At 34.1% G+C, this 12,607-nt stretch overlaps 1 protein-coding gene across 1 annotated transcript in view; it reads left to right on the top strand.

Moving 5' to 3' along the window:
* Nucleotides 1-12,607, top strand: part of col25a1 (collagen type XXV alpha 1 chain) — an 89,719-nt gene that overhangs the window by 22,357 nt on the left and 54,755 nt on the right. Inside the window, exons 6-9 of the mRNA XM_088632143.1 lie at nucleotides 3,554-3,580; nucleotides 8,649-8,693; nucleotides 11,398-11,424; nucleotides 12,167-12,211. Of these exons, the coding sequence (XP_088488269.1) occupies nucleotides 12,173-12,211 (39 nt within the window). The 5' untranslated portion in view covers nucleotides 3,554-3,580; nucleotides 8,649-8,693; nucleotides 11,398-11,424; nucleotides 12,167-12,172. The remainder of the gene's footprint in view (nucleotides 1-3,553; nucleotides 3,581-8,648; nucleotides 8,694-11,397; nucleotides 11,425-12,166; nucleotides 12,212-12,607) is intronic.

Below are 12,607 nucleotides of genomic sequence, written 5' to 3'. Positions count from 1 at the left end.
AGAAAATGAAAAAGCTTTTCATTGAGAATAGCGTTCTGATGTGTTCTGATGTTTATTCTGCAGATATAAAACTTAATTGTATTCGCTTTAAATTTCATAGCACAGGAGAAAGAAAAATACAAATAGTATATGACAGTAATCCTATGAACATGTACTGTACTTAGCCAGTAATATAATATACTCATTGAATAAAATATAACAAATACGTTATATTTTAATTCAAATTTGTAAAAGACGTTTTATTATCAGATCATGCTAATCAACATGCACCTGAGTAATCACGCCAGACGCAGAATAACGCCATCATTGAGCTCTCTGTTCATTTACTGATATTTTGAATGTTTTCAAAATAACATTCAAAATATGTCATCTATGTCATACCACAGTGCATACTTCCAACTTATTTGTAAGATTGCATTTACAGTAGTAAGTGGTTAAGCTTAATATCTATTTTTCAGTTAGAACAGTTACTGAGTAAATTAATATTTTACCAATTACTAAAAATCTTATTCAGAACTTTCTTGAAAGAACCTGGGATACCAGCTTCAGCAACATGTTTGGAAAGCTTGTTCCATACTTCTAAAACCCTTAAACAAGCAGTAACCAGGATGAGACATATGAACTGAGAAGTAACTCTTTCAGCTACAAACTGCATTTTACAATCTTCAGTAAAAGAGATAAGCACAGTAGCCTTCCTTTCCTTTTCTTCAGTGTTTGGCCTTTGAACTATGGTATATGCAGTTAAAGTTCTGCATACAATTCCCTTATAATTAATCCCCATTTTCAGTTGGCTTCAAGCCAACTCTTTATCCCCTGGTTGAAGCAGAAGAATCTGGCATTTCAATTTTCACACCACATACTGATTTTTTCTCTGTGTCGAAAAGTCTATGACTTGAAGAACTCATCTGATGCTGCCCAGTTTGGAAATGAACATGATGTGCCAAATGGCATCTTCCAGTTCCTGAATCGACTGTGCAAGAACTTGGCAAACTGCTATGTCTATGGCAACACAATGCAGGAACATAGAAATATTAATATCCCATGATGATTTTCTTTTTTAAAGTCGATATGTAGTAATTGAGTTTGTCAATGCAAAAGCCATCCCCATCAGCAACAACATTGTAAAGAGCTTTGTGTTGTGTTTTTTCCCTTGTCACTCAGGCGCCACGCAGGAATTCTAGCCCTGAACAGGGCGCCATTCCCATCTTAATAGCTGTTCCAGCTGGTTTCCTTAGCAGGGAGACCAGGGCCAGTCTGTCTTGCCCTATTGTGATTCTTACCTCATTACCAATATCTGGCAAACGAAAAATGCCTCCCTAATCAAAGATCAGATTGTTGACTGCATTCATAATTAACTGGCATACCTTGCATCGGCAGAGATGCAGATGCCAAGAAATTATCTTGTTTTTTCTCTTTCAACACTGAGAAAAGAAATATGACTTATTTCCTAATACTGCACAGCAGTAGGTCAGTAGGATGAAGCTATGTGGTTACAGCACTGAGTTGCAAGAATTTAAGTCTTCTTAAATCCCACATCAAAGCACATTTTAACTGCACTTTTAGCACCTCAGAATGCCAGAGAATATGGACAGATTTTTGGCTATACTTATTATTAGACATAAAATATAATGTGGTGATTGTGTATTCTTGAAAATATATGGTTACAGTAATTTTAAACAATGTGTTAGGCCAAATAAAATGTTAACAAAATCTGATATATGGTATTTTCATTTTTCTATTTGATATTTTGAATTTTATTTTCTTAGCCTAAACTTTCAGTTTCTCTCTTTCATTTCAATAACTGCAAACATTTTATGAAAAACTTTACAAACAACAATAACTGGATATTGAAATCTCATAAACACTGGAGTAAAAGATTTCCAGTTTAATTTGTATAAAGTCCTATACTGTCCATTACAGATGAAGCTGAAATAACACGCATCCTGTAAATACGAAAGGCCTCTCAAGTTGTCTAATAATACAAGTGTTTGTATAAACATTTAAATAAAAATACTTTGAGAAATTCAAATTCAAAATTGTTAATGAAAGAAGTATAATAGATATTATGCTAAAAAATAACATGTTTTATAAATGAAAGTTCTCCCTCGCTCTCCAGTCACATCTATTATTAGTTATTTGCTTAGCAGATGCCCAGACACAAATTGACTAAATATTAAGAATTAAAACCATATGCATACTGTGAGGATACAGAGAAATAATGTAAATACCCTGTAGGCATCTATATCAAGTTTACAGTAAGTGCAGCATGCAAGTTACATTACCACTTTGAAAGGTAGACACATTACTTTCTAGCCATGAAGGATGTAACCAAGACCTGAGTGATCACAGGATCTGTCTAAACAGATACATATGGGTGCTCAAAGATGGAGCACTTCTGATTTCTGTGGGTAAAATATTCCACAACTAAGGGGCAACGGTGGAGAATGAATGGGCTCTTCAAGTGAGAAAACAGACAGGTTTTACAGAAAATGTTCAGAGAAGATAAGCAGGAGCAGGGATGCTGAGACATCAGTAGGAGAGAATTGTGTTTTTGAATCTAATGCAGGCAGGCATGGGATGCTAGATGAAGAAAATGGAGTAGTCAATCAAATAGCATGAGAAAAATGATGAAGGGCAAAGATAAGGTGAGGCAAAAACGTCTGGATTGGTTGGAGAGGGATGGATGGGGAGCCTTCCTGCAAGTGGCAAAGAACCAGACACAATAGTCTAGCAAGAAGAATACCACAATGTGGACTGATAGGTGTGCAGAAGATGCAGATTCTGCAGATTCTGCAAATTCTGCGAAAAAGGAGAGGGAGGGAAGAGACGAACAGCAAGGTTATTGAAGGAGGTGGGGGATAAGATAGATTCAAAATGAAAAGAGATGCAGAAGTACACAGAGGCGAAGAAGGGGAAAAAAGAAGCCAGACCTTAAAAGGTTGGGTTAAGGGTGATAGGTGTATCAGAGGAGATGGATGGGAGTTGAGCTGAGGCACAGGAGGGAGAAGTACGTGTCAGTGGGATCAAAAAAGAAAGATTTGAGCACTGTCATCATAAAAAGTATTTGAAAAGCCACCTGAAGAGATTATAGGACCCAGGGAATGCATGTAGAGAAAGACCAATTAAGAATCCAGGACTGAACCTTGTATTAGCATTTTTTTTTCATATTACCATAAAAAAGTAGTTGACCTTAAAAAAGCAGGCATGAAAAGAATGCATAATAAATGTGTGTATTTTCTGATCTCCTAAATTATTTTTTTTAAATAAATGAGATACAGTATACAGTGTAATTTGTATACTTTGACCATGCTTATTTGGTTGTCTTTTGCTCACTGCAAAAATAATTGCTATTCTTTACATTCAAACATTTTGCAGAGGTTCTACGTAACTCAAGAATTAGAAATATTTTAATATTGTTGTCTGATATTTTTTTCTGATTAGCTCTGTTTGATCATTATGTTTGGAAAAAAAACATTAAAAACTTGCTCACAAAAAGCAAAATGCCACTATTATGATTTTTTTTTCTTTTCAATTTTCTTGTTATTTTTTCCAGGGACCACAGGGACCTCCGGGACAAAAGGTACAGTCAAAGCTGACAACAACTTAAATAATTATAATTCATGTTGGCAGGTCTCAGTTAAAAAAGATGAGGATAATCAGTGGCTTTGAAATCTGGATAAGCTGGCTCAGTTCAATCTTTCACAAGATCACCATGCAACTGCATTGTTCGGTATTCTGCGATACCTATGAAAAACTGTAAATGCAGCACAAGCTGTTTTAAATTGTGTTAAATGCTAGTTCAAAATGTGACCAACCAAAAAGCATACAAAATAAATCATCAAAGATGAAACCTTTAGAATGCCCAGTTTGAAAGACAGGAGCTGTGTACAGACCCCTTGGTTTTCATAAATGGTACCACTTTGCTAAGTAATCGGGTAATTGACAGGGTCTTCCTGTTTCTATAGTAACCCAATAAGCACCTTCTTGTCTGCTCAGTCATCAGTTGATAATACATGTGGGATCTAGGCAAATGTCACAAACTGCAAAGATTGTGACCAAAAATCATGTGGAGTTGCAATTTATTTTTCTTTAATCATTCTTAATCATTCAGTTTTCATCACATTAATCCTTCTCATTATAAAACGTCATGTGGATTTCTTACTACAAAGAGTAATGTTATTATGTCATTATAGTTCAGGTGGGTAGCTGCGTCAGCATGCACATGCTGCAAAGGAACAAGTAATAGGTTTATTCCATGCTGAGTGATATATTTTTATCTCGCACACTTCTGTTCACCTGCATACTTTATATAAATCTCACATCCGGGGCTACCCATAGAGCATCTCTCTTGTACCTCTCCCACCACCCCATCTACACCCTTGCAGCACCTTGCTGGCTCAACCCTGGCACTTCAAAAGTGGGGTCTGGGCAGCCTCATCCTTTCATTTCTCCCTCAGCCAGGCGAGCTACGCCAATATACTCTGCATGTTTGTCTCTCTCTCACATTAGGATCTTATTGAACTACTGAATACCTCTTTATTAATCACAGCTTCCCATACTCTAGTCATTCATTCACATATCATTAGGAATATATTGCTTTTTCAGTCATTATCATCTCTCAGCAACCTTTTTTAACTGGTATACCAAGCTTATCATACACCAGTTCACTGTAGTAAAGGTCAGAGAACTAGCAAAAGACCACCACCTTAATTTTAAAACCTGTTGCAGTTCTTAGTTAAAGCAATCAAATAATGTATATGCACTTAGAGTCATTATCCTTGAAAAGACTCCCCTTTGCCATTTACTGTATAAATCACTATCGGGAAAACATTAAATGTCGTTGGAGGGTGGTATGTTATTGTGCTTTTTCTATATCTACTGTTCTAGCAAAACAATCTCTGATATTTGACATGCCGGTGGTGTTTTACTGTACAGCTTTTTTACAGTGTTTCATTTGATTTTCATTTACTCATATTTTTTGCTCTTGGTGCCAAAATAAAAAAAAAATCATGTGTCTGTAACAGTTTTCTCCAGTGCTCTTCTATTCCATTCTTTCATTTTAGTGCACACTCAATTTGTTCTAGACCCTACCCTCATGTCAACAAATGCTTTAATAAAACAATATTAAAATTACAGACCACCTTTAAGATGCAGATACGTGATGTTGAATTCAGGTGAATAACAAGATGAGGTTTATTCCATGCTGAAAAGAGAAGAAAAGAAACTCAACGTTTCCGTTTCGACTGTGGAGCCTTCTTCAAGTGTGGAGCCTTCTTCACACCTGAAGAAGGCCTCACAGCTGAAACGCTGCATTTCACTGTGTTTCTTTTCTTCTCTTTTCAGCATGGAATAAACCTTTACTTGTTCCTTTGCAGCCTACGCATGCTGACACAGCTACCCACTTTAATAACAAAGTGACTGTTGATTAGTAAAGGACTGGCCTTGTTGTTTTGGCCCTTTTGTTTGCATAGTTATCATATTCTTTAAGCTATTGATTTTGATCTTCTCTCCACTCTCCACTATTATTGATTTTTTTGTCATTTCTCATGAATGACATGAATAAATACATTATCTCCCTTGTTGAAATCATGATTATTAACTTAATTGTCATTTTATTGGCTATCCCTTGTGGTCAAATATGATTCTCTTCCATGACCCTGAAAGTGATTGATAGGTCCAGTACACATTACTCTCACTTTCTGATAAAAATAAAAATAGGAGAACAGTGCACCAACATTATTATTCACTCCCAAGGGCAGGGTTCTGATAGCCTTGCCTCTTGACCAGGTTGTCATTCTCCTTAGCCAGGTGAGTTATACCAATACGTTCAAATTAATTATCTTCCATGCTTTAAATCAGGGTTTGGTTGAACTACTGAAATAAGGATTAGGATTAAAAACCATGAGGACAGATACAAATGAGAGGAGGCAGTTTGCCCCATCTAACCTGTTTAGTAGATATTTGTTAATTGATCCAAGGATCAACCAAACTGTTTCTTGAAAGAAATTAGGGTATTGGCTTCAACAACATGGTTGGGAATCTTGTTCCTTACTCCCACAATCCTTGTATGAAGAAGTGCCTCCTGTTCTTGGTTATAAATCCACATGTGTCCTATCATGTGTCCCATGGCTTTAACATTTTGAAGAACTCCACAAGTAGTCTTTATAAATGCCATTCAGAGTTTTGAATACTTGAATCAGGTATCTTCATAGTCTTCTGTGTTCAATTCTTTCAGCCTGTAAGCAAAGGATGTTCCCTTAAGCCCCAGAATGTGTCATGTTGCTCATCTCTGGACTAATGCCAGAGCATAATAAAGTATATGCATGTATATACTGTATATATTTGTATGTATAAATATTTTATAATGTGGTGACCACAATTGTACATGGTATTTTAAATTCTAACAGCTTTCATAAAGCAATATTAAATTCACAAAACACCTTTAAGATGGATATATTTGATATATGCATTATACAATTTCAACATAATATCTCTTGATTTAATTCTGTACTTTTAAATATACTGTACAGTATATACATAATCAGATTTGGTTTGGCTTATTTGTTGCTTCACCACGTTGTCTACAATATGTAAATGATGTGTCAACATAAACACCAAAGTCTTCTACATTTTTCATGGAAGTATCCTTTTCCATCTCTGTATTTCCCACTTTGTATTAATACTTTTATATTTTTGTTACCTGCATGCACAGCCCTATACATCTATCAGATGTTTTCCTTGTCTTGAATTTTATCAGCATATTTTTTGTTTGTTTTGTAAATTGTATGTTAATCATCCTATTTTGATATTATCTAACTACTTTAGTAAATATACCACAATCTAGATCTCTTTTAAATTAGGAAGAGCTATTGTTCTAGTACAGATTCCTGGGATACTTCACTAATTATATCATCCCAAATTAAGAAGTAATTATATCATCCCAAAATTTGAATTCACCTCTTCCCTGTACTTTAATTGTTAACCAATTCTCAATCCAAAGACACTTGAATGCCTACTGTATTTCAGAACTTTTCTTTTCTTTTACGTTTTCTTTTATCTTTTATGAGGAACTTTGTTTTGTATGTAAAAACACCTACTGTATGTGTACTGATTACTATTTCGTTTGTTCAAACAACAGGTTGGAAAGCAAGATTTGCCCTTTCTAAAGACATGTTGATTAATTTCTAGGATTTTATTTCCATATACAGTAATCTATCTAGTCCTCTGATTTTGTTCTAATAATAGGTTACTTAACCTTACACATAATAGAAGTCGGAAATATTGGTCTATAATTACTCGGTTCAGGTTTGTCACCATTTTTATGAATGGGGACTACACTAGCTATTTTTCATTTATTCATTTATTTATATATAACATATGTTTCCATTTGTACTGTTGATAGGATACATATAGGCCCTGGAGATTTATTAATATCAAGTGCTTATAGTACCTGAAACCGTCTGCCTCTTCTAGGATAATATTGTTTAATAATAAACTTTGCCTTTCCGCTGTCTGAGGCATATTCATTTCATCCTTGCTAAATATCTGACTGAAATACGTATTTAGTTTGTCAACCATTTCCCTTCTATTTTCTAGACGTTTCTCATTAATTACCTTAATATGTTTTACTTAATCCTTAATGTTTCTTTTGCTGTTGTAGTACTAAAAAAGCTTTTTATCATTTAGCCTGACCTCCATCTGACAGTTAATGTTGACTTTAAAACAACACTATTCCTCTTGGGTGACTTAAGAACTGATTGGTTCGGTAATGACTGACACTGAAAAACCTACAGTGTATCCAACTATTATAATTAACCGCACAGTTTGAGAGGTGCACGAGAGGCCATTATTGGATCATTGGCTACAAAATATCTGAATTAATGGTTATTTTTCACCATCCTGTATAATCTTGTAGTTAATGGATAATCTTGTAGTTAATAGCTGTAGATCCTGTTTACAATCTGATCTTAAAAAATGATAAACTCAGAGGTAAAGAGGTAATGGAACAAAATCCTTAAATTAAGGACTAACATTTTCATAAACAATTCATTTCATTGTAACTTTTTGCTATAATATGTTTTAAATTCAATTGGTTACGCAAAGCTTCTAGTGAAAAACCTTAGGGTGCATTAATCCTAAAGGGGCCCTGACTACGCAGACATGACTGTTGAAACTGAAGAATGACAGCTGATTGTTACTGGCATTGACAGATAAGCCCTGGCATGTGCTTAAATTGGAAATTACATTTTGTGCGTTACACTACTTAATGTTTTCCTGAGATAGCTTTACATTTCCTTTTTTCATTGCATTTACATTCACAACAACCTCAGAAAGTTGGGCTTTAAAAAAATAATAACACTGTGTCACAGTTTCACTGTTTATAAATGTTTTGATTCTGGAAGCACATTCTAAATCTTTGTAGTCAAGCCATGGAAAGATGTCAAGTTACGTTTATTATGTAGGGAAAGACAAAGATTCAAAATAGAAAACTGTTTTTTGGAAATGACTTATTAAATTATAGCATTCAGTTTCCTCCATTGTGTGATATTTTTGTTATTTTATAAAAGTAGAAAGGAAACACATACTGTACAGTACTGCACATTTTCTTTCAAAAGCTATAGACTTGATTACATTTCTTTTTTCTTTAGGGCTCAATTGGACCTCCAGGAATTTCAGGTGTAGATGGACAGAAGGTAAGCCTGTAAGATTGAAGCAGATAAGCACAGATCTGCCTGTGTTAAAGTGTGGTTAAAGTGTACAGAATATGGTACAGCGTGTCCTCACTTTTTAAATGCATTGAATGTTGTTTGGTCTTAATTAATTTAAGAATTAAATACATTCTGAAAAAAATAAGCTTAACCTTTTTTATTTTTTTTATCCAACTTTTTAAAATAAAAAAGTTGCAACATTTTATGACTAAAACCCAGCATATGATCCAGAGATACAAATCATTCAGACAAGTTTTATTGTTTTCCTTTTTGTAACATTTTTTTATTTTATGAGAACTGAGACTCTTTTATTTTCTTTCTCTCACTCCCTCTGTAATTTTCTTCCTCTTTGTATTCCACACACTTATCCAAGGGCTGTGGTTTTATTTCTTTAACGACTGGAAATACTTTATTGCGTCAAAGTGTACCTGGCAGACAATTCTAGTTTTGTGATCCATCTGTGTGATTAGGCTCCTTCTAGGCACTCAATTCTGAAAAACAAAAAGGAAATATGTCATTTCCTTACTGAAATGTCTATGAGCAATCCTAGAACTGTGTTAAAGTGTGTGTGGTTTAGAATTTTGGTTTATTTTATTTATTCTATAAATTTCTACATAAGTGATGTTTTGAGATTATTTTGATTTTGATCTCCTGATACATTTAGTATTACTAAATGATACAGTACAGATGTAGTATTTCCAATACAATTTAAAAGAATATTGTGTTCATGCCATATATTGTTTTAAGAAAAAGCTGTGACAAATCAAAGGTCTTGTGTTTGTTTTGTGGTATGAAAAAATAAATCTGTGCATTATGTAATTTAAAGAACTCCAGAAATATATTTTTTTAATTTACTATCACTGTTAATAAATCTAATTTGACTCTGAATGTAATAAAACTTAGACATCTTGTTAAATGATAATTTTTAGGTAAAATATTCTGAAAAAAATAGGTGAAGGAAACATGTAATATCTGAAAATTTGAATAAATAATCTACCTATATTAAAATAAATGCAATCACATTCACAATAAAGTGAATACTGTAATTCTTTCTGCAACAAGACTGGGAAATAAAATGTGTTCACTATTTGGATGAAATGGGAAAACCTATTGTGTCTGATTGCAATGCCTAAAGTGTTTTAGTTTGTTCGAGAAGAGCTTGGTTGTGGTGTCAGAATAGATGTTCAAACCAAACTAAATAATTTTACAAACATGTTCCATGGGAACCTCTGAGATAAGAAATGTCACAAAGCAATTTCTTCCTCACTTACTCCATAGATGTCAAATGAAATGTATACTTCTATCAAATGTTTTTATCCACCTTTATTTCTTGTCTCCCAAGGTGTTATCGCCTGTGATAAGTCACTTTAGTGTGCGAGTCAATCAAAAAGTAAAATCAAACAACTGGTTTAGAAACAATGCCAATAGAAAAAACAATGTTCAACTATGTCCTATGTTACCGAGATGTTTTATCTCTGCAAAGATTTCAGGTAGAAGATATTATAAAGTGTCCTAATGTCAAAGAGTTTGTTTTCTTTCTTGTCAATGATTTCCACTGTATATACAGTACATCAGTAGTGATATTTTGAGGTGATACTAAAGCAAGAACTAAGTAATACTGCACATCTATTCTTATCAGAGCTGCTTTGGTTGGAATCATAATAAGCAGTATTTGTAAGTATATGTTGCTCTGTAAGATGGGAAGGAAGCTGCAGGAACTCGCTTCTGATATTCACCATAGGTGAACCACTTTTAAAGAGGGGACCAAGCCCCAGATTTGCTGAAAAGCAGATCTATCACATTTTCTATTTTATTTTTTACCCACAATTAAGCAGTATCTATCTTTAAACAACACAAATGAAGTCTTGTACTGCCTTAATATGTGCTTTATTAAATAAATAAGGAAGTCAGGTTTGCCCAGCCTAAATGAAAGCCCTGGCATTAAGGTTTGTGCCACAATTGTCAAGTTTATGTTTTTTGTGTTCGTTACTTTGGGCTTTTCTTTTGTAGTCAGAATATTTAAGACGTAGGCGTTTTCATATATGCACTAGTTTTCCAGTACTATACACTAATTGGATTGTAGACTTGGAATAACTTTTAGATTGTCTCAAAGGGAACAAAATGTACCACCCTCACTGCATTTCATGACATTTATGCAATTCAAAATGCAAAACAGGAGATCAACAATTTCAGTCCTCTGAGTCTTTTTTGTTTAATTACGCTGGTACTAGAATCTGTGTATTATTGAAGAACTCAATTAGTAGGACAAAAGTGAAAGAAAGGAATTCAACAATGTGATATTGTACCTAGACACATGTCTTTACTGATGTCTCTTTCACAATATCAAGCAGAATTTAGAGTTCAGAAGATTTACATGTGACCTTCCATGACGTTTGATAGCGAGTGGGCCTGGTTTAAGTGCAAAACAGAGTAATTTTATCTAATGTGTTCTCATCTCTTATCTGGTGTCATTTTCCTGGTTGAGTGCTATGTGTGTTGTGCACTTTTTCTGGCAGTAATTCTGGAAAATATGTTCCCAAGGGTTTGTCTGAAAAAAGGGCTGCTGATATGTGAGCCCCAGAGTTTAATTTAAAGTGAATTTGCTTATAGATATGATCTCTCCAGAATCTGCAGTAATTATTTTCCTTTTGCAACATTAATGCCTTTTTTTAATATTTCTTTTTAACAGGGTGAATTGGGGGAACGAGGTGAAAAGGTAAAAGTTTGTTTCACACCATTTTTGCTCTCTTTGTGAAATGCCTTCTGTTTATACTTTAAACATATTTTACTATACATACAGTACATCAAATTATCTTTGTATATTCAGAGGAGACATTGTGATAATATTCTTTTCCATATAGCACTAGAAAAAAAAGATTTGATAATTTTTCATTTTTATTCATTTGCTAGTTATTGATTATAATAGTAATACATTAATTTTCATTTTTTCTTTGCTACTGTACAAAAGTGTTGTCTTATAAAAGAACATTAGAAAAGAGAGGGACCCATTCAGCCTATCTCACTCTGTTTTTCAATAGCCAATTGAAAAAGAAACAACCATTTCTTTTTATGCCAAAAAGAAACAACCATTTCTTTAAAAAAGGCAGGATATCATCTTTAACAACAGAGCTGAAAAGCTTGTGCCATAATCCTACAACCTTGTTTATACTCAGACCTCTGTAAAGGCACAATGCTGAATTTACAAATTAGAGTTTTTCAATTAAACTGTGGGTCTAAAAGGCCAGCCTGTCTTGAGGTGTCCTGGTGAACACAGAGTCATATGATCTCCCTATAGTATATAAAAGAACCCACTGATCCTTGGTTAATCTTCATTATGTGTGGGAGCCATATCAGGGATAATGGATATAAAATGATATAAAAGATTCCAGTTAACAGGCGAACATTGGGAAGCCTGTGGAGAATGATGGAGACTGATGTGTCACATTCTTATTTTTCAGGGCGACATGGGGGAGAGCGGACCTAAAGGGGAGGTGGGCGAAAAGGTAAGTCAGTTGGTACAAACATAAATTTACAGGCTTTCATACCTTTGCAATCTTTTTTTCTTCTGAAACTTGATCTAAAAAGAAACTGGCTGTCTTTCAAGGAGCAGTTCTATTTAATGTAAGCCATCTGAGCAAGCTTGATGAAAAGCAAAGTAGTCCGATGAAAAGTGGCCCTTATGAAACAGAAAGTTAAGTTAAAGCAGATATGATATGTTATATGCATACTTTCTTTATAAGTAGATTTAATTTGTGCTCTTGACTTGTAGTAAACTATACCCACTTGGATCCCTTTTAGATTTATAGAGAATAATTGATCATTAAGACTTCCATTTAGAAAAAAAACCAAGATTGTCATTCAACATCATTGAGGAAAGCATACTTTGCAGTGTCACTTTT

Source organism: Lepisosteus platostomus, chromosome 1 (assembly GCF_059453375.1).
Source record: "Lepisosteus platostomus isolate fLepPlt1 chromosome 1, fLepPlt1.hap1, whole genome shotgun sequence".
In the NCBI taxonomy this organism is placed as follows: Eukaryota; Metazoa; Chordata; class Actinopteri; order Semionotiformes; family Lepisosteidae; genus Lepisosteus; species Lepisosteus platostomus.
The sequence above is the reverse complement of the archived record's forward strand: the minus strand, read 5'-3'. Positions and strand labels throughout refer to the sequence as shown.